Below are 20769 nucleotides of genomic sequence, written 5' to 3'. Positions count from 1 at the left end.
TGTTGATAGGGTGATGGTATGGTAAAACCCATGGGCTAACAACCATTATGAAGGTCCAGCAACAACTGTTTTTGTATTACAGGTATTTATATAGTACTGACATTTTATGTAGCATTACATATTGTACATTCACATCAGTCCCTGCCTCTAAAGTATAACTAAAGGCAAAACTTTTTTTTCAGTTTTAGAGTGGAGGACAAGAACATCTGTCAGGTTTTTATCGCTGTCTGTCCCCCCATTTGAGAAGTTCCCCCTCTCTGTTTGCCATGTTTACCGTTATCATCAAAAGTGAAAGTTAAAGAAAATCCCAAATTTTGGATTGTGCCCAGAACAGGAATAGAGGGGAAATCTTCCAATGGGGACACCAGCAATGTTCCCTTTAAGGTGCGCGCATGCGCGGACGCGCAGTGTCATTGATGGTCCCGCGCAAGCACAGATGCGGAAAGGCGCAGCCGCAGACGTGGCGGCCGGGGAGCAGAGCATCTATAACACCTGTATACCCTCCTCTACTCTGTATACTGCATCTATAACACCCATTCACTCACCTCTACTGTATACTACATCTTTACCATCCGTATACCCTCCTTTACTCTGTATACTATATCTATACCACCCGTACACCCTCCTCTACTCTGTATACTGCATCTTTACCACTCGTATACCCTCCTCTACTCTGTATACTGCATCTTTACCATGTATACTCTGTATACTACATCTATAACACCCGTATACCCTCCTCTACTCTGTATACTACATCTATAACACCCATATACCCTCTTCTACTCTGTATATTAGATCTATAACACCCGTATACCCTCCTCTACTCTGTATACTACATCTATACACCCGTATACCCTCCTCTACTCTGTATACTATATCTATAACCAGGGGCAGACTGGCAACTTTCAGCCCAGGGGGCAAGTACAAACCAGAAGCCCATGGTGCAGCGACTGGGCCCCGCTTCCACTCTCCCTCTTTCTGTCCTCCTCCTGACCCTCATTCCATGCTTAAGCTCCACTCCTGGTACGGTCTACTCACCGGCTGAATCCCGGTTCCCAACCTGGCCAGCAAGGGGCAGTTGGAGGGAGCTTGGACAGCTTGGTTGGGGCTGGCCGGGGGAGGAGAGTCTCTAGTGGGACATTAAACCGGCCTCTGCTCAGACACAGTTTACACCATCCATGCTGGGTGCTGGGGGGAGTCCTGCGCTCTGTCCTTGTCTTCAACCCGCACTCAGTAAGTCAGCAGTAGGGACTTCTCTTCTCCAGGAATCCTTTAGGCATGTCTGTAGCAGAAGCAATGCAGCCTTTTTACAGGGCATCAGAGCAGCCCAGGGGGCAATTGCCCCCCTGCCCCCTGGCCCAGTCCTCCCCTGTCTATAACACCTGTATACCTTCCTCTACTCTGTATACAACATCTATAACACCCGTACACCCACCTCTACTGTGTATACTACATCTATAACACCGGTATACCCTCCTCTACTCTGTATACTACATCTATAACACCGGTACACCCACCTCTACTGTGTATACTACATCTATAACACCGGTATACCCTCCTCTACTCTGTATACTACATCTATAACACCGGTATACCCTCCTCTACTCTGTATACTACATCTATAACACCCGTATACCCTCCTCAACTCTGTATACTTCATCTATAACACCTGTATACCCTCCTCTACTCTGTATACTACATCTATAACACCTGTATACCCTCCTCTACTCTGTATACTACATCTATAACACCCGTATACCCTCCTCTACTCTGTATACTACATCTATAACACCCATATACCCTCCTCTACTCTATATACTACATCTATAACACCCGTATACCCTCCTCTACTCTGTATACTATATCTATAACACCCGTATACCCTCCTCTACTCTGTATACTGCATCTATAACACCCGTATACCCTCCTCTACTCTGTATACTACATCTATAACACCGCATACCCTCCTCTACTCTGTATACTACATCTATAACACCTGTATACCCTCCTCTACTCTGTATACTGCATCTATAACACCCGTATACCCTCCTCTACTCTGTATACTACATCTATAACACCGGTACACCCACCTCTACTGTGTATACTACATCTATAACACCGGTATACCCTCCTCTACTCTGTATACTACATCTATAACACCCATATACCCTCCTCTACTCTGTATACTACATCTATAACACCCGTACACCCTCCTCTACTCTGTATACTACATCTCTAAGTTACAGATGTAGTATACAGAGTAGAGGATGGTATACGGGTGTTATAGATGTGATATGCAGAGTAGAGGAGGGTATACGGGTGTTATAGATGTAGTATACAGAGTAGAGGAGGGTATACGGGTGTTATAGATGTGATATGCAGAGTAGAGGAGGGTATACGGGTGGTATAGATGTGATATGCAGAGTAGAGGAGGGTATACGGGTGGTATAGATGTGATATGCAGAGTAGAGGAGGGTATACGGGTGTGTTAGAGGAAATTGATTATTTATCAAAGTATGTATGGTGATTGGTCACCATAAAATCCCTATCTCTTGCCAATTGAGCCAAGTTACCTACCAGCATGTCTTTGGCATGTAGGAGGAAAGCCATACGGAACAAGCATAGGGAGAACATGTAAAATCCATACATGTACTGTCCTGGTTAGGATTTGAACCAAGGACCCTAGAGTGGTAAGTGCCTTGTGATATACACTTTATTACCAAAAGTATTGGGACGCCTGCCTTTACACTCACATGAACTTTAAGGGCATCCCAGTCTTAGTCTGTAGGGTTCAATATTGAGTTGGCTCCACCCTTTGCAGCTATAACAGCCTTCGCTCTTCTGGGTAGGCTGTCCACAAAGTTTAGGAGTGTGTCTATGGGAATGTTTGACCATTCTTCCAGAAGCACATTTGTGAGGTCAGGCACTGGTGTTGGATGGAAAGGCCTGGCTCGCAGTCTCTGCTCTAATTCATCCCAAAGCTGTTCTATCGGTTTGAGGTCAGGACCCTGTGCAGGCCAGTCAAGTTCCTTCACCCAAAACTCGCTCATCCATGTCTTTCTGGACCTTGCTTTGTGCACTTGTGCGCACTCATGTTGGAACAGGAAGGGGCCATCCCCAAACTGTTCCCATAAATTTGGGAGCATGAAATTGTCCAAAATGTCTTGGTATCCTTAAGAGTTCCCTTCACTGGAACTAAAGAGCCAAGCCCCAACCCCTGAAAAACAACCCTGCACATTAGCCCCCCCTCCACCAAATGATTTGGACCAGTGCACAAAGCAAGGTCTATGAAGACATGGATGAGCGAGTTTGGGGTGGAGGAACTTGACTGGCCTGCACAGAGTCCTGACTGTCGACCCGAAATCTGCAGCTTTCATTGAAATATTACCTGGTGATCCTGTCATTAAGTTCCGAGTATAGGTACTTTTTGTTTTTAGGGTGAGTACACTTTTTCCAACTCTGTCCCTGCGTTATCACCTTGTCCAATGGGCCCCTGGTTTGGACTACAAGAGGCTACATTACACAGGTAATGTCCACCTTTGGAAGCCGGCTCAGAGCAATGATATCCAAAGGACACGGGAGAAAATGTATACAGGAAGTGGCTGAAAGACGTTGGAGGAGATCAGCTACCTGTGATAAACAGTATTTCATATAAAGAAAAAAACACAAAACGTTATCATACACAGCAGAGGCGTAACTAGAACCTTCAGGGCCCCGGTGCAAGAAACCATGAAGGGCCCCCCGAACCCCTGGCAAGGGCCCTTCCCTTCAAGCCTGGGGCTCTTCCCACTGATCCTGGGGCCCTTTACTCTCATTGCGGGGCCCTTTATTACGGTCCCGTAGCAGGACTCTTTCACAAGTTCTGCAGTGGGCCCCCTTCCTGCCAACTTGGGGTCTCCCCACTGTGGTGGAATGCCAGGGCCTGGTCGCAAGTGTGACCTTTGCGATCCTGGAAGTTCACCCACTGGTGTCAGTAGTTTTTATTTTTTGGTATTTTAATTGTATTATTTTTTATAAGTTTATATTATTTTTTTACAATGTCACTGACTATGACTCTGTCCATTCAGAAAAGGAAGGAGCTTGTAAATTACATATTTACCAACCCCTTCCTGGTTCTCTATTGTAACACATCCCCTGCAGCAGCCGGCAGGAGAAGGGAGGGAGCACAATAGGGGGGGGGGGACCAGGGGAGCACACAGGGACCCAGAGACAGCAGAAGACAAGTGAACTGGATAGGAGGAGTGGCGGGGGCAGCATACAGAGGAACCAATCTCCTCCATTTTACTCCTGCAGCTACAGGAGGAAAAAGGAGGACAGTGATTTCTCTGCATGCTGCCCCCCCCCCTCCTATCCAGGTGTACAGGGGAGCCGCACAGGCCCCCTGGAGCATGGGGCCCGGTTGCAATTCCAACCCCTGCAACCCCTGTAGTTACACCCCTGATACACAGTACTAGTACACTGAATGTTGTCCAGTTTGTGTTTAGATCTACTTGATATCGCCATGTTCTTTAACTATCATTTTCTGTTCCAGGGTCCCTATGCAGAAGATCAGTATGCACCATCCGAGTATCGATGAGCCATCTTTAATGTTACATTCATGGAGAAGCATGTTTTTTTATACTGGACAGCCTTTAACATCACTCTACTGTGTCAATTAATTAACGCATATTCAGGTCAGTAAAGAAAGATCCATTTCTAATTAGATAGTAGCACTTTCCTTAAAGCTGAACTCCGGGATCATCAAATATTGTCTAAGGCTTCTTTCACACGGTCCGCCTCCGCAGGCGGATCCGTGTTGCTCAGCGGGGATCGATCCGCGATCCCCGCTGAGCCGGGCGGATGACAGCTCCGTCTCCGCTTGCAGAGAGGAGAGGGAGGTGTCTCAGCACCCGCTGCCCTCTATGGGGGATCGGAGGAGAGCGGACCGCTTGTCCGCTCTCATCAGATCCGCTCCGCTCCGATTACTGAACGGATGGAAAAATAGGGTTTCCATCCGTCCAGATTTCAGCACAGGATCGGATGCGGAGGGCAGCGGGTGTCAGCGGAGGTCACCTCCGCTGACACCCGCTGCCCCATAGAGCTGCATGCAGGATCCGATCAGATCCGCCTAAAAAACTGACAGGCGGATCTGATCGGACCGCCCGTGTGAAAGAGCCCTAAATACGTTTGTGTTGTTATGTGTATTCTTCTTGTATCTTCGTGAGCTTTGTGTATTTCTTCCAGATCTGTGCAGTATTCCAGTGTGAGACTTTGCAGATTTTGCACTTTCCTCTGTAATAAAGACCGCTCACTGCTGCTCTCTCTCCTTGTGCAGGGAGATCGGTCTTGTCTCCGCCCCCTCCTGTAGTTTCTGCAGGCAGTCTGTAGTGGGTGGGATCTGCTGGGTCCCTCCCACCGGTCACTGCTGCTCTCTCTCCTTGTGCAGGGAGATTGGTCTTGTCTCCTCCCCCTCCTGTAGTTTCTGCAGGCAGCCTGTAGTGGGTGGGATTTGGTGGGTCCCTCCCACCGGTCACTGCTGCTCTCTCTCCTTGTGCAGGGAGATCGGTCTTGTCTCCTCCCCCTCCTGTAGTTTCTGCAGGCAGCCTGTAGTGGGTGGGATCTGCTGGGTCCCTCCCACCGGTCACTGCTGCTCTCTCTCCTTGTGCAGGGAGATCGGTCTTGTCTCCACCCCCTCCTGTAGTTTGGGATCTGTTGGGTCCCTCCCACCGGTCACTGCTGCTCTCTCTCCTTGTGCAGGGTGACTGTTCTTGTTTCTGCCCCCCCGACATTTTCTACAGGCAGCCTGTAGTGGGTGGAGCCTGCTGGGTCCCTCCCACAGTTCTGCTCTCTGCACAGGTTATGTAAAGCACAGTGATGATGTCACTGCTACTTTGACAAGGTAATTCCTGGGTTTGCAAAAGGCATTTGGTGAACACAAGTGGATTTATATCCTTTGTGGCTATTAGGGATATATTTAAATGAATTTTTTTGTGTCCTGAGTTCAGCTTTAACCACTTAAGGATTTGTTGCAAATAGCACTGTGTTAATGGACAGTTGTGCGGTAGTGTGACGCTGTACCCAAATAAAATTGATGTCCTTTTTTCCCACAAATAGAGATTTCTTTTGGTGATATTTGATCATCTCTGCGATTTTTATTTTTTGCGCTATAAGCAAAAAAAAAAAAGCAACAATTCTGAAAAAAAAAAAACAATATTTTTTACTTTCTGCTATATAACATTCCCCAAAAAATGTAAAAATCTATTTTTTTTAATCATATTAGGTCAATTTGTATTCTGCTACATATTTTTGGTAAACAAAATCCCAATGAGCGTATTTTCATTGTTTTGCGCAAAACTTATCGCACAAACTAGGGAAAAGATTTATGTAATTTTTATTTATTTTTTTACTAGTAATGGCGGTGATCTGCGATTTGTAGCGGGACTGCCACATTGCGGCGGACAGATCGGACCCCTAACTGACATTTTTGACACTTTTGGGGGTACCAGTGACATTACTACAGTAATCAGTGCTAAAAAATATGCACTGTTACTGTAATAATGACATTGGCAGGGAAGGGGTTAACCCAGGGGCGATCAAAGGGTTAAATGTGAGCCTAGGGGGTGTTTTCTCACTGTGAGGGGGATGGGCTTATTGGAACAACATAGGGACCTGTGCTCCTAAATAGGAAGAACACAGGGGCCCTGTGATGATAACTGACAGAACAATGGTCTGCTGTGTTTACATCGGAAAACCGCTGTTCTGTCTTCCCGAGGAGTGATCGCGGGGCAATTGCGGCCGCCGGCCCCCGCAGATCAGCTTCCCCTCTCGCGAATCGCCGCACGTGTGCCCCCCATGCTTGCTCCCGAGGAGCGATGTATGGGTACGATTCGCACCTTTTAGACTATGCCATTCTGTTGCAGTGCATACCCTATGCACATCAACATGTGATATTTTGGTAATGCACAGGGACGGAAGGAAAATTGGACATGCATTTTTTTAATGATGCCCTGAATGGGCAAAGCACTGGTAATTTGTTATGTGATTCCCATTTTACATGTTTTTCTTTTCATGTTAAATTTTGTAAATTAGCCACTAGAGGGAGCTCTGGACTCAATCTGGCTCTATGGTGGCATAAATTAGCCACACGAGGAGTGCGTTGTTTCCAATGAGTTATGGACAATCTCAAGGCACCCTCCAAAATTATGGACAGTCTTGAGGCGCCCCATTCTAAAATGTAAGAACTATTCTGATAGTGTTACATAATACAGCAACATCCATACACATAGGACACCCAGCGTTAGAGGTGATTTATTCTTCCAAAGCAAACACATTTTTGCAAACTGGTAATGACTAGTATTCCAATGTTTCTCTTCTCCCTCAGTTTTGAGACCCCAAAGCTGATGGAGAGGGGCAAGGGAGGGTCAAACAAGGATGATATGCAGACCACTGACATTCTCCTTATCAACTGATGATGTCATTGGCCATGGGCATCCACAGAACTTTTTTCAGGATGGGGCATCATTTTAACCCCCATAGATCCCCCTTTAGAGCAGGCAAGGCCAGGGTCCCCATAGATCCCCCTTTAGAGCAGGCCAGGGTCCCTATAGATCCCTCTTTAATCCTACCTTTTCACCTATATTTCCCGTGCTACCAGGTTTTCCTGCACCACCAGGTACTCCAGGCTCTCCCAGCAAAGACTATATAAATATTAGCCAATATGACCCCCTTTAGAGCAGGCCAGGATCCCCATAGATTCCCCTTTAGAGCAGGGTCCCCATAGATCCCCTTTAGAACAGGCCAGGGCAGGGTCAACCAAAGATCCCCTTTAGAGCAGACCAGGGTCCCCATAGGTCCCCTTTAGAGCAGGCCAGGGCAGGGTCCCCCATAGATCCCCCTTTAGAGCAGGCCAGGGTCCCCATAGATCCCTCTTTAATCCTACCTTTTGACCTATATTCCCCGTGCTACCAGGTTTTCCTGCACCACCAGGTACTCCAGGCTCTCCCTGCAAAGAATATATAAATATTAGCCAATATGACCCCTTTAGAGCAGGCCAGGATCCCAATAGATCCCCCTTTAGATCAGGGTCCCCATAGATCCCCTTTAGAACAGGCCAGGGCAGGGTCCCCCCATAGATCCCCTTTAGAGCAGACCAGGGTCCCTATAGATCCCCCTTTAGAGCAGGCCAGGGCAGGGTCCCCCAAAGATCCCCTATAGAGCAGACCAGGGCAGTGTCCTTCATAGATCACCCTTTAGAGCAGACCAGGGTCCCCATAGATCTCCCTTTAGAGCAGGCCAGGGCAGGGTCCCCCATAGATCCCCCTTTAGAGCAGGGTCCCCATAGATTCCCCTTTCAGAGCAGGCCAGGAAACTTCCAGGGGGGGCACTTGCACCCCCTTGCCCCCCCCCCTTTCAGACGCCCATGTCATTGGCTGTCATTAGATGCCACCAGCTAGAAGGCTGTAATGCTTTACAATAAAAACCTGTGGCTTTGTGTAACTAAAAGGCAGGATTCACCCACCCACCGGCTTGTATACAATTTTGGGGCAAATTGTAGGCATTCTGCCAAGGCACCCCTGAAGAAACCCCAAGGCACCCCAGGGAGTCTGGGCACCCTGGTTAAAAAAGGCTGAGCTAGACTTGCATTATGAAAAGGAGCAGTAAAACAGGGTGTGTAGTGCTGCAAAGCAGGAAGCAGAGACTGCATATGTAATGCTCCCCCCCATGTATACCCAGGGCTATTATGACCCTTTCTGTATACAAGTAGAAATCAGCATTTTTTTTTTTGCTAGAAGATTACTTGGAACCCCCACACATTATATGTATATATATTTTTAGCAGAGGCCCTAGAGAATAAAACGGTGGTTATTGTTATTTTTTTCTGTCACATGCTATTTGCACAGCATTTTTTAACCACTTCTGGACCGGAAGATTTTCCCCCTTAATGACCAGGCCATTTTTTGCAATTCGGCACTGCGTTACTTTAACGGACAATTACGCGGTTGTGCAACACTGTACCCAAATGAAATTGATGTCCTTTTTTTTCCCACAAATAGAGCTTTCTTTTGGTGGTATTTGATCACCTCTGCAATTTTTATTTTTTGCGCAATAAAAAAAAAAAAAAGCGACAATTCTGAACAAAACCCAATATTTTTCACTTTCTGCTATATAACATTCTCCAAAAAAAATTTAAAAATCAAAATTTTTTTAACATTTTAGGCCAATTTGTTTTCTGCTACATATAATTGGTAACAAAAAAAAACGCAATAAGCGTATTTTGATTGGTTTCCGCAAAAGTTATAGCGTCTACAAACTACGTGAAAGATTTATGTCATTTTTGTTTTTTTTACTAGTAATGGCGGCGATCTGCGATTTTTTGCGGGACTGTGACATTGCGGCGGACAGATCTGACCCCTGACTGACATTTTTGACACTTTTGGGGGTACCAGTGACATTACTACAATAATCAGTACTAAAAATATGCACTGTTACTGTAATAATGACACTGGCAGGGAAGGGGTTAATACTGTGGGTGATCAAGGAGTTAAATGTGAGCCTAGGGGAGTGATTCTAACTGCGGGGGGGGGGGGCGTGGCTTGTGAAATGACCATAGAGACCTGGAATCCTATATAGAAGGATCACAGGAGCTCTGTGATCATTCCAGAGAAAAGAACGGTCAGCTGTGTTTACAATAGCCGACCGTCCTTCAATCTCAGCAGGGAACGATCGCAGGTGGCAGGCGGCAATCGGAGTTGCCAGGCCCCATGCATCAGAGTCCCCGCTGCCAAGTAGGGGAGGGAGTGCACTCGCCCCCTAGCTGCAGGAGGGCCGCCCTGCCGCAGTAAATCGGCGGTGGGCGGTGTGGAAGCGGTTAAATGCAACGTTTTGGGAAAAATACATTTTATTAAGTTTTATTGCTAAAAAAAAAACCCAAAATAGACCTTTTGTGTACATAGAAAAAGTCTTAGATCTTTGAGTTCAGCTCATGAAAAATGGGGGCAAAAACAAAAGTGTTGCATTTATAATTTTGTTCACTGTAGTTATCAGTGCTAAAAATATGCACTGTCACTGTACTAATGACAACTAGATGGGAAAGGGTTAACATCAGGGTGATCAAAGGGTTAACTGTGTGCCTAGCCAGTGTTTGTGTACAGTGTGGGAGATGCTTTTACTAGGGGAAGACATGGATCCATGTCCCTGCTTTGCAGGAACACCGGATCCATGCCTTCCCTACTGACAGAATGGCACTCTGCCTTGTTTACATGTTCACACTGGGATTTTTTCTGACAGGCTTGGGGAGGTATGACACTTAAAAAAGACACCTTTTTAAAAAACTGCATTATTAACTACAATGATTCCACAGTGAGTATAACAAGTAGTGATCGACCGATATCGTTTTTTTACCGCCGATACCGATATTTTGGTCATCGGCTATCGGTATCGGCTGATATTGGCTGATATTTTCTGACATTAAATTTTTTTTTTAATGTCTACAGGTACTGTGGTGGAGGGATCTGGGGGTCTAAAAGACCCCAAACCCCTCCACTGCACTTAAAAGCATTCAAAACGCCGAGTTTGGCTGTTTTGAATGCTGTACGTTTTTGAATTCGGTGCCGCCAGTACCCGGAAGTGACATGACATCACTTCCGGGTACTCGGCGGTGCCGAATTCAAAGAAATGGAGACTCAGTCAGACAGCGGTGGTGAAGGTAGGATGCCCGGGTCTTCCGGGTGAGCCACGGAAGGCGGCGGGAGGGGGTGAACGTCCCCTCCCGCTCCTTGGAATGATAGCCAAGTGGCTTCTCAGCCGCATCGGTTGTCATTACAAGACAGCCGACCGTCGGCTATGAACGCAGGCATCACTCCGGTACAGCACTTTCCCGAAATATCGGCAATATCGGTAAATCAAAAGGCCGATTCCGATATATCGGGGAAAGTCCATATCGGCCCTCGATATATCAGCTTTGCCAATAATCGGTCGATCTCTAATAACAAGCATGCTTTACTGCGTATACAGACTGATTTTACTGTTGTGGGTTTAGTAACACTTCTGGGCAGGCTTGCATGAATTCATAGGAACATTTTTTGAAAAGTTGAACCTAGCCTTTATATAATGCAAAATTGAATAATTATTAAGTAACTTCTTATTATTCTGTTGCTTGCAGAGCTCTGTGACTCCGGTAAGATGGAGATCAGACCCAGCAGAGTCACCCACGTGGGCTCCACCGTCACCATTACATGTACCAACAGCGACGGCAAGCCAGGTGTCAATATCATTACCAGTGATAAGAGATGGGACAATCTACACAGGAATTCCATCACCATTACCGACACCAGTTCTATTCCCGGCAGAAAAGCGTACAAATGTAATAATGCTGCCAACCAGATGACCTGTTTAACTGAAGTATATTTTGGATGTAAGTGCCCGTCACAGAACGTTTTTGTCACTTTAGGGCTCGCTCACACCATCACACTTCTTGTATGCTACAATGCAGAATCCCAGCACACTAAAGGCTCATACACACGATAAGAAAATCTGATTCCAGTGCGGAATAAAAAAAAAAAAAAAAAGATTCCTGCAGCATTTTCGTGCAAATGGGATGCAAGTTTAGCAATACAAACTGTATGGCTGAATTCATATCGCACAGACATGGCATGTGATGTGCACAGCAATGCGATGCAAATCACATGAAATGTCTGTGTTTTCAATAGTTACATAGTTACATAGTTAGTGAGGTTGAAAAAAGACATCAGTCCATCCAGTTCAACCTATTAATTTTTTATTTTTTAATAGTGTGAACTCAGGCTAAGGCCCCTTTCACACTTGTGCAACTTGTCCTGCAATTTGGGAATGCAAAGTCGCATGACAGGTTGTACTCCATGATTTCCAGTGAGTGCCGTTCATATCTGTACGACTTCAAGTCGCGATGACTTCAAAGTAGTTTCTGCACTACTTTGGGATGATTTGAATGTGTTTTGAGGTCCAAAGACATTGCTTCAAGTCCAGTCAAATTTGCGGCAAAATCACCGCAAAATCACACGACTTTTAGGTCGTATAAGTGTAAAAGGGGCCTTAACCACTTGCCGACCGCCGCCCGACTATATACGGCGGCGGTCAGCCCCTCCCAACAAAGTGACGTACCGGTACGTCACTAGCCTGGGAGCGAATAGGGGGCGAGCGCGCGCCGCCGGAGGCGCGCTCCCGTCCCCGCTCGTACCCGAAGAAGCCGGCGTGTGTGACCGGCGGACCCGATGTCCGCCGGTCACTCGCAATCGTCGGGTAGAGAGGGAGAAAGGCAGGCGGCTAATGTAAACAAAGCCGCCTGTCATTCTCCCCTGTGTAAAAGCACAGATCATACGGTCCTGCTATGTAGGACCGTTGCTCTCTGCTGTTACACACAAAGCCACATCCAATCACAGTTAGAAGCACGCCCCTAGGGACACACTTAACCCCTCCCTCTCCAATAAAGTTAACCCCTTCCCTCCCAGTGTCATTTTTACAGTAACAGTGCATATGTATAGCACTGATTACTGTAGTAATGTCACTGGAACCCCCAAAAGTGTCAAAAATGTCAGTCACGGGTCCGATCTGTCCGCCGCAATGTCGCAGTCCCGCAAAAAAAAAATCACAGATCGCCGCCATTACTCATTAAAAAAAAAACAATAAAAATGACAAAAATCTTTCCCGTAGTTAGTAAACGCAATAACTTTTGCGCAAACCAATCAAAATACGCTTTTTGCGATTTTTTTTTTTTACCAAACATATGTAGCAGAAAACAAATTGGCCTAAAATGTTAAAAAATTTCGATTTTTACATTTTTTTGGGGGGGAATTTCATATAAAAAAATGTGAAAAATATTGTTATTTTTGCAAAATTGTGGCTCTATTTGTTTATAGCGCATTATTGATCAAAAAATCGCACAGGTGATCAAATACCACCAAGAGAAAGCTCTGTTTGTGGGAAAAAAAGGATGTAAATTTTGTTTGGGTACAGCGTCGCACGACCGCGCAATTGTCCGTTAAATTCACGCAGTGCCGAATCGCAAAATTCCCCCTGGTCAGGAAGGGGGTAAAATCTTCCGGGGCTTAAGTGGTTAAAGTATCACATATAAAAAAATTGTAGGTACTGTAGTTTTTTACTATTTTACGGGCGCACACAATTTTGAGTCTTAGCATGTTTGGTGTCTATTTACTCAACGCAGCATCACCTGTTATATTTTACAAAAAAAAATGGGTATTATATTGTGTTTGTGTACACTAAAATTACTTTTAGTGTACTTTGTATTGAAAATATGTGTTTGATAAACCGATTCGTAAATACTGTGTGACATTAATCGGTTGCCGACCACACGCCGTGTATTTACTGCGGCAGTGTGGCTCCCCCAGGCAAACCGACGTAGGGCTATGTTGGTCGTAAGCAGAGAGCTACGGGGCACACGCGCGCCGCCAGTGGTGCACTCCCACCCCACCCCCAGTCGGCAGCGGGGAAGCCGATGCACAGGGCAGGTGGCTCCGATTGCCGCCTGACACCCGCGATCGCTCCCCGCTGAGAGAGAAGAACGGTCAGCTGTTGTAAACACAGCCGAACGTTCTTCTCCCTGGAATGATCATAGAGTGCCTGTGTTACTTCTATATAGGATCACATGTCTCTATGGTCATTTCAGAAGCCACACACCCCCACACAGTTGGAATCACTCCCCTAGGCTATCATTTAACCCCTTGATCACTCACAATGTTAACCCCTTCCCTGCCCGTGTCATTATTACAGTAACAGTGCATATTTTTAGCATTGATTACTGTAGTAATGTCACTGGTCCCCCCAAAAGTGTCAAAAATGTCAGTTAGGGGTCCGATCTGTCCGCTACCAATGTCGCAGTCTCGCTAAAAATCGCAGATCGCCGTCATTACTAGTAAAAAAAAAAAAACAATAAAAATGACATAAATCTTTCCCGTAGTTAGTAGATAATATAGAACATACCAATCAAAATACGCTTATTGCGATTTTTTTTTTTTTTTTTTACCAAAAATATGTAGCAGAAAACAAATTGGCCAAAAATGTTAAAAAATTTAGATTTTTAATATTTTTTTTTGAGAATGGTATATAGCAGAATGTGAAAAATATTGTTTTTTTTCCAGAATTGTCGCTCTTTTTTTGTTTATAGCTCAAAAAATAAAAATCGCACAGGTGATCAAATACCACCAAAAGAAAGCTCTATTTGTGGGAAAAAAAAGACATCAATTTTATTTAAGTACAGCGTCGCACGACCGTGCAATTGTCAGTTAAATTAACGCAGTGCCGAATTGCAAAATATGGCCTGGTCCTTAAGGGGGCAAATCTTCCGGTCCAGAAGTGGTTAAAAACCCTCTGCTTTCAGAAAATATATAATTGTTTGAGGGTGATAATTAATTTTCCAGCAAAAAATGCTAATTTTTGCGTGTTTGTGAAAAAAAAAAAAATGCCTCGGGTATGAAGTGGTTAAGGAAGCAAAACACGGAGAACTGTGTGTGTGTTGGAGCGATGTACTGAATATTTCTTTATTGTGTTTTGCCCAGACATACTGTACAATTTAAGCCCTGTTTTTCAGTTCCTCCAGATCAACCAAGAATCATCTCATGTGAACAGCAAGGAGAATCTGGAAATGTTTCCTGCTTGTGGGAGCTGAAGAGACATAGCGGCCTCCAAAATAACTGTACCTTGCAATTACAGTTGAGTATCTGTTTATAGATTGTATTCATTTATATAGTACAGACAAGTCTTTATAAGGAGATAAAGTATGGTGAGCATTCACTGAATTCCTTAAAGTGGTTGTAAACCTCAGACATGTAATATGAACAAAGCATATCCCTCTATAGTGTGTACTTGTCTCAATTACTGGCCTACTGGAATAGGGGGAAACTTCCCGGTAGGCCGGCAAGTCCCCCTGCTCTGGGGCTGCTTGAAGAGCAGTGGCACCCGTAAAAAAAATGGCTGCTCGGGAAAGCCGTACACGCTCGGCCATTCTTGGGCAGACAGCGCATGCACAGTCACGTGATGGTGCCGGGCGGCGCCATTTTTAAATGTAAGGCACCTCACAGGTCGCTAAGTAAGACCCCTCCACAGCCTCTGCATCTCCTGTACCATTTCTGCAGCTTCTGCCTCTCCTGTACCGTGCCCACAGCCTCTGCATCTTCTGTACCATGCCCACAGCCTCTTCTGTACCATGTCCGCAGCCTCTGCCTCTCCTGCACCATGTCCGCAGCCTCTGCCTCTCCTGTACCATGCCCGCAGCCTCTGCATCTCCTGTACCGTGCCGCCGCCGCTCGGGAAAGCCGTACACGCTTGGCCATTCTCGTGCAGACGGCGCATGCACAGTCACGTGATGGCGCTGGGCGGCGCCATTTTAAATGTAAGGCACCTCACAGGTCAGTAAGTAAGACCCCTCCACAGTCTCTGCATCTCCTGTACCATGTCTGCAGCTTCTGCCTCTCCTGTACCATGCCCACAGCCTCTGCATCTTCTGTACCATGCCCGCAGCCTCTGTCTCTCCTGTATCATATCTGCAGCCTCTGCCTCTCCTGTACCATGTCCGCAGCCTTTGCATCTCCTGTACCATGTCTGCAGCTTCTGCCTCTCCTGTACCATGTCTGCAGCCTCTGCATCTCCTGTACCATGCCCGCAGCCTCTGTCTCTCCTGTATCATATCTGCAGCCTCTGCATCTCCTGTACCATGTCTGCAGCCTCTGCCTCTCCTGTACCATGTCCGCAGCCTTTGCATCTCCTGTACCATGTCTGCAGCCTCTGCATCTCCTGCACCATGTCTGCAGCCTCTGCATCTCCTGTACCATGTCTGCAGCCTCTACATCTCCTGCACCATGTCTGCAGCTTCTGCCTCTCCTGTACCATGCCCACAGCCTCTGCATCTCCTGTACCATGCCCGCAGCCTCTGCATCTCCTGTACCATGTCTGCAGCTTCTGCATCTCCTGTACTATGCCCGCAGCCCCTGCATCTCCTGTACCATGTCTGCAGCCCCTGCATCTCCTGTACCATGTCTGCAGCCCCTGCATCTCCTGTACCATGCCCGCAGCCCCTGCATCTCCTGTACCATGCCCGCAGCCCCTGCATCTCCTGTACCATGCCCGCAGCCCCTGCATCTCATGTACCATGTCCGCAGTCTCTGACATGTCCTTCTGTACCATGTCCACACAGCCTTTGACCACCTCCTGTACCATGTCCGCACTTTTAACCAGAATTTGCTCTTATATACAGTATTTAAAGCCCTTTATATCTGTCTTATCTATCTATCTATCTATCTATCTATCTATCTATATATATATATATATATATATATATATATATATATATATATATATATATATATATATATACACTCTTCACATGGGCTTTAAACTGCATGGTTTTTCCTTTTATGAACAAGAAAATAATGACATTATGCTGTTGGGCCAGTATAATAATGCCATGGGGATGGTATGAAATTATTTCCGGGGCTGAATTTTATTCCCAGTCCGGTCCTGCCCACAACAGTAAAATCAGTCTGTATATGCAGTAAAGCATGCTTGTTATACTCACTGCGAAACCTAAGGGGTTAATCCTCTGCATTGTGTAAAAAGGCCGCTTGATCCTATATGCACAGGTCCTCCTCTTCTTCCACTGTCTCCAAACATGTCTGGATAAGACAGAGCCTTTGGAGTCAGGCTGCACGTGCTCAGTTTGGTGTGTATTGCTAGTGAGGTGTTTTTTTTTTCTTGGGAGAGTGCATGTGATCAGCACAGAGCCAATCAGCACTGTCTAGACAGAGGGTCAAGGGTCCTGCAGCCTCATAGGGCAGCTCAGTGCAGTATGACAACTCCTCCTACAAGCTTCATCAGGAACAGTTAGAAGTCACAAGACTGCTATATACTGCTGATGAGAAAAGGTATTTAGCAGTTTATATTTACTAAAATAATTGCATTTCAATGTTCTGTGTACTGTGGGAGACCAGATATAGTGACTGCAGAGCCCTGGGTTTAGTAACACTTTAAGAGCACTAAGTGCCATTCCTGTCTGCTGCTTCATTCCTCTGCTATGAGCATAAGTCCGTTCTGACAAGGTTTCCTGACACCAAAGAAAAATGGTGAAAGGGAGGGATCTCCATCAGATTGACAGCCCCAGGTATTTTCCTGTGTGCTGTGTGAAGGGGGGGGGGGGTGTCCCTTTCCTCCAATCAGCTCTCAGAGCTCTCCTTACTTAGCTCTGCAGAGTGTAATTTCAGCTCTCCGTCCCCTTTTTTTTGACAGTTCTAACAAGCTTTATAAATTCCTGACTTTGAATGGCCGTAGAGGAGAGAAGACTGCAGATAAACAGGTAAAACGTATGTAGGAGGATTTGTTTCATCTCTGTGTATCACCTGAGGCCAATCACTTCACTGGGTATATGTAAGGGTTTACAACCACTTTAAGGTGGCCGGTTCAGTAGGGATCTACAGATCGACTTCTGTTCATTAGCCCTGTCGGATAAAAGCCTGGTGTGGTCTGGTGTATTCTCTGTGAAGATTTCATTTGTTTTAATAATCACAGAGCTGCACTCATCTGTGTCTTTTATATCCGCCTAAAGTTTATATTTAATAGTTATTTGGTATCCAGTATATTATCCTGTCCCTATTCCGTAGGAAACTGTAGATTTAACCCAATCACCAAGCCAATGCTCCAAGGCTACATTTTCTGGTGACACTGTGTGACCCTTTCCTCATGCCACCCCTGGGGGGCGCCACATGAGTTGTTCTTCCTACCTATATACAGAATTTATATATTCCAGGATGAGACAGAACAAGATTACGGAGAGTGTTTTGGAAAGCTGCCAGACTGGAACCAATTTACTGACCCTGCCTGTGGCAGCCAGTCCTGGAGGTGAATACACGGCTTTGGTGGTGACCTCTAACCCACTGGGAAAGAACACTTCACAGCTGTATAACTTCACTTTCTATGATATAGGTGGGTGGCAATTGATGGAATGTTGTCATATGGCTGTTTAGATTTCATATTTTTGTTGGGGGGCGGGGTGCATTTGGTGACCATTTGGGTTTTTTTTTTTTTTTTTTATTACATGGACGTATTAAAGCTACCATGAGACTATTAATATTATTTTTATGTCTTCACTGGACACTTGTAAATAAATACTGCAGCAGAGCAAGGGGTAAGAGGAGAGGGATCACAAGAGTCTCTGCAGCTCAGGTAATACATAGCCGGAGCACCTTACATTGCACATCTCCTATAGGCAGATTGTTAAGTCTAATTGATATTTCGCACCCACACTGTTGAACCCTGAGCAGCTCAGCCCAGATTATTCTCACTGTAATATGACCAATGAGTACATACAGGGCTTTTTTTCAGCTGGAACTGAGTTCCACCACCTTTGGCTCAGGCCCCCTGCTCCCTGCTCACCACTGTCACTTGTAAACACAGGAGTCTGGCTTCTGTGTTTACAATTGACAGCTGATCTCCCAGCGGCTTCCAAAGATCTGATCTCCTGAGCGGCTTCCACTGAGTGCAGGATGGGAACAAGGGAGATGCAGGTGCCCGGGGTGCAGTGGGGATGCTGACACTCCTACTGGATGATCTTCCTTCTAATGAGAGAGGTGGCGCCACCCACAGTGTGCAGAGAGTTACTAGAGAAGAAGAGGGGTGAAAGTGAGATGTGGATGGGGATGCAGAGGTAAGCAGCTGTGGAAGAAGGCTGAGCTCTGCACTCTGTGTGTAGCGCACCCCTGAACTCTGCATTCTGTGTGTAGTGCACTCCCAAACTCTGCACATAGAGCGCCTCTGCATCTCCTGTACCGTGCCGCCGCCGCTCGGGAAATCCGTACACGCTTGGCCATTCTCGTGCAGACTGCGCATGCACAGTCATGTGATGGTGCCGGGCCTCACCATTTTTAAATGTAAGGCACCTCACAGGTCGGTAAGTAAGATCCCTTCACAGCCTCTGCATCTCCTGTACCATGTCTGCAGCTTCTGCCTCTCCTGTACCATGCCCACAGCCTCTGCATCTTCTGTACCATGCCCACAGCCTCTGCCTCTCCTGTATCATATCTTCAGCCTCTGCCTCTCCTGTACCATGTCCGCAGCCTTTGCATCTCCTGCACCATGTCTGCAGCCCCCTGCATCTCCTGTACCATGCCCGCAGCCTCTGCATCTCCTGTACCATGTCTGCAGCTTCTGCCTCTCCTGTACCATGCCCACAGCCTCTGCATCTTCTGTACCATGTCCGCAGCCTCTGCCTCTCCTGTATCATATCTTCAGCCTCTGCCTCTCCTGTACCATGTCCGCAGCCTTTGCATCTCCTGTACCATGTCTGTAGCCTCTGCATCTCCTGCACCATGTCTGCAGCCCCCTGCATCTCCTGTACCATGCCCGCAGCCTCTGCATCTCCTGTACCACGTCTGCAGCTTCTGCATCTTCTGTACCATGTCTGCAGCCTCTGCATCTTCTGTACCATGCCCGCAGCCTCTGCATCTCTGCACATAGAGCACCCCTGAACTCTGCACTCTGTACACAATGAACTCCTGGTATTTAATGCCCCTTTAAGACTCTCACACTGTTATTGGAATTTGACCATATCCACTGTTTGATGCAGTTTAGAGGGTGTATGTGTCGGGGGGGGGGAGTTTTGGGGGAGTCGTGGTTGAGTTCCTGCACCTATTTTCTGAGAAAAAAAAGCCCTGAGTACATACATAAGAAATGAAGCCTCTGAGAAGTGGTCCTGTCTAGGATGAGTGTATAAGAGAGGAGGATGTAAATAAAGAGTAATTAGGACCCTGCATATGAGAGGTCTTTCTCACTGGCTTGTATATAATGCTAACTTTCGTTTCTCTGTATGGTCCTTTTGTGGTCAGAGGCATGAAGAGTCAATAACTAACTGCGCACAATTTCCTGTTTTCTGGCCAGCCCTGTATGTATGTATGTATGTATATATATATATTTTTTTTTTCATAGTAAAAGGTAATTTACGGGGAAGTTCCTTGAGCCTTGTTTCAAAAGTCCTGCACATGATCCAGAAATTGGACTTTGGCAGTGAATATGTAATGGCATGCCCCTTGGAAGCCTTAATGTTTGACCATATGTGAAGCACTTCTTTGTGTACAAGGTTGACTGTCTTGATCATAGGTGTGCACAGCCTATTGCATTAGGGTGTGCACTCCAAAGCTCAAACACACGTGTGTGTGTGTGTGTGTATAGGTATATACTGTATATATACACAGTAGGGCAATGGACAGTGTCACTAGGGCAGTGGACGATGTCAGTAGGGCAGAGGTTGGTGTCATTAGAGTAGTGGATGATGTAGGTAGGGCAGAGAATATTGTCTGTAGTTTAATTGTATTATTATTTTTTTTTTATAATTACTTACCATTTTATTGTTTTTATTATTTTTTACAATAATTTTTCTAATTTTTTTACAATTTATTAGGAGCCCTATTGGGAGCTTTGGTAAAATGTCAGGGCTCTAAACAGACCTGATGTCTCACTTTTCAGACAGAGATTCCCCAGTCCCTTTCTTTGCAGCCAAGCAAGCAGCAGAGGAAATCTGTGCAGCACTAGAGTGATTAGGGTGTGCCCAGGCACACCTGGCACACCCTGTGCGCACGCCTATGGTCTTGATGAATGCCAAGCAGAGCAGAATGCCACATAAAGCAGATTTCTGGCAGTGAGCCTGCATTGTACTCTTTAATGGATTACCCCATCATAGTTACATTGTTACATAGTTAGTCTGGTTGAAAAAAGACACAAGTCCATCAGTGGTGGCTGGTGCTCCACGGGATGTTC

The 20769-nt window shown here is 46.1% G+C and overlaps 1 protein-coding gene across 1 annotated transcript in view; it reads left to right on the top strand.

Moving 5' to 3' along the window:
- Nucleotides 1-20769, top strand: part of IL12RB2 (interleukin 12 receptor subunit beta 2) — a 98096-nt gene that overhangs the window by 10278 nt on the left and 67049 nt on the right. Inside the window, exons 2-5 of the mRNA XM_082264985.1 lie at nucleotides 4532-4673; nucleotides 11141-11392; nucleotides 14561-14681; nucleotides 17768-17943. Coding sequence (XP_082121111.1) covers nucleotides 4598-4673; nucleotides 11141-11392; nucleotides 14561-14681; nucleotides 17768-17943 — 625 coding nt within the window. The 5' untranslated portion in view covers nucleotides 4532-4597. The remainder of the gene's footprint in view (nucleotides 1-4531; nucleotides 4674-11140; nucleotides 11393-14560; nucleotides 14682-17767; nucleotides 17944-20769) is intronic.

Source organism: Pelophylax lessonae (assembly GCF_965119305.1).
Source record: "Pelophylax lessonae genome assembly, chromosome: 8".
Taxonomy (NCBI): Eukaryota; Metazoa; Chordata; class Amphibia; order Anura; family Ranidae; genus Pelophylax; species Pelophylax lessonae.
The sequence above is the reverse complement of the archived record's forward strand: the minus strand, read 5'-3'. Positions and strand labels throughout refer to the sequence as shown.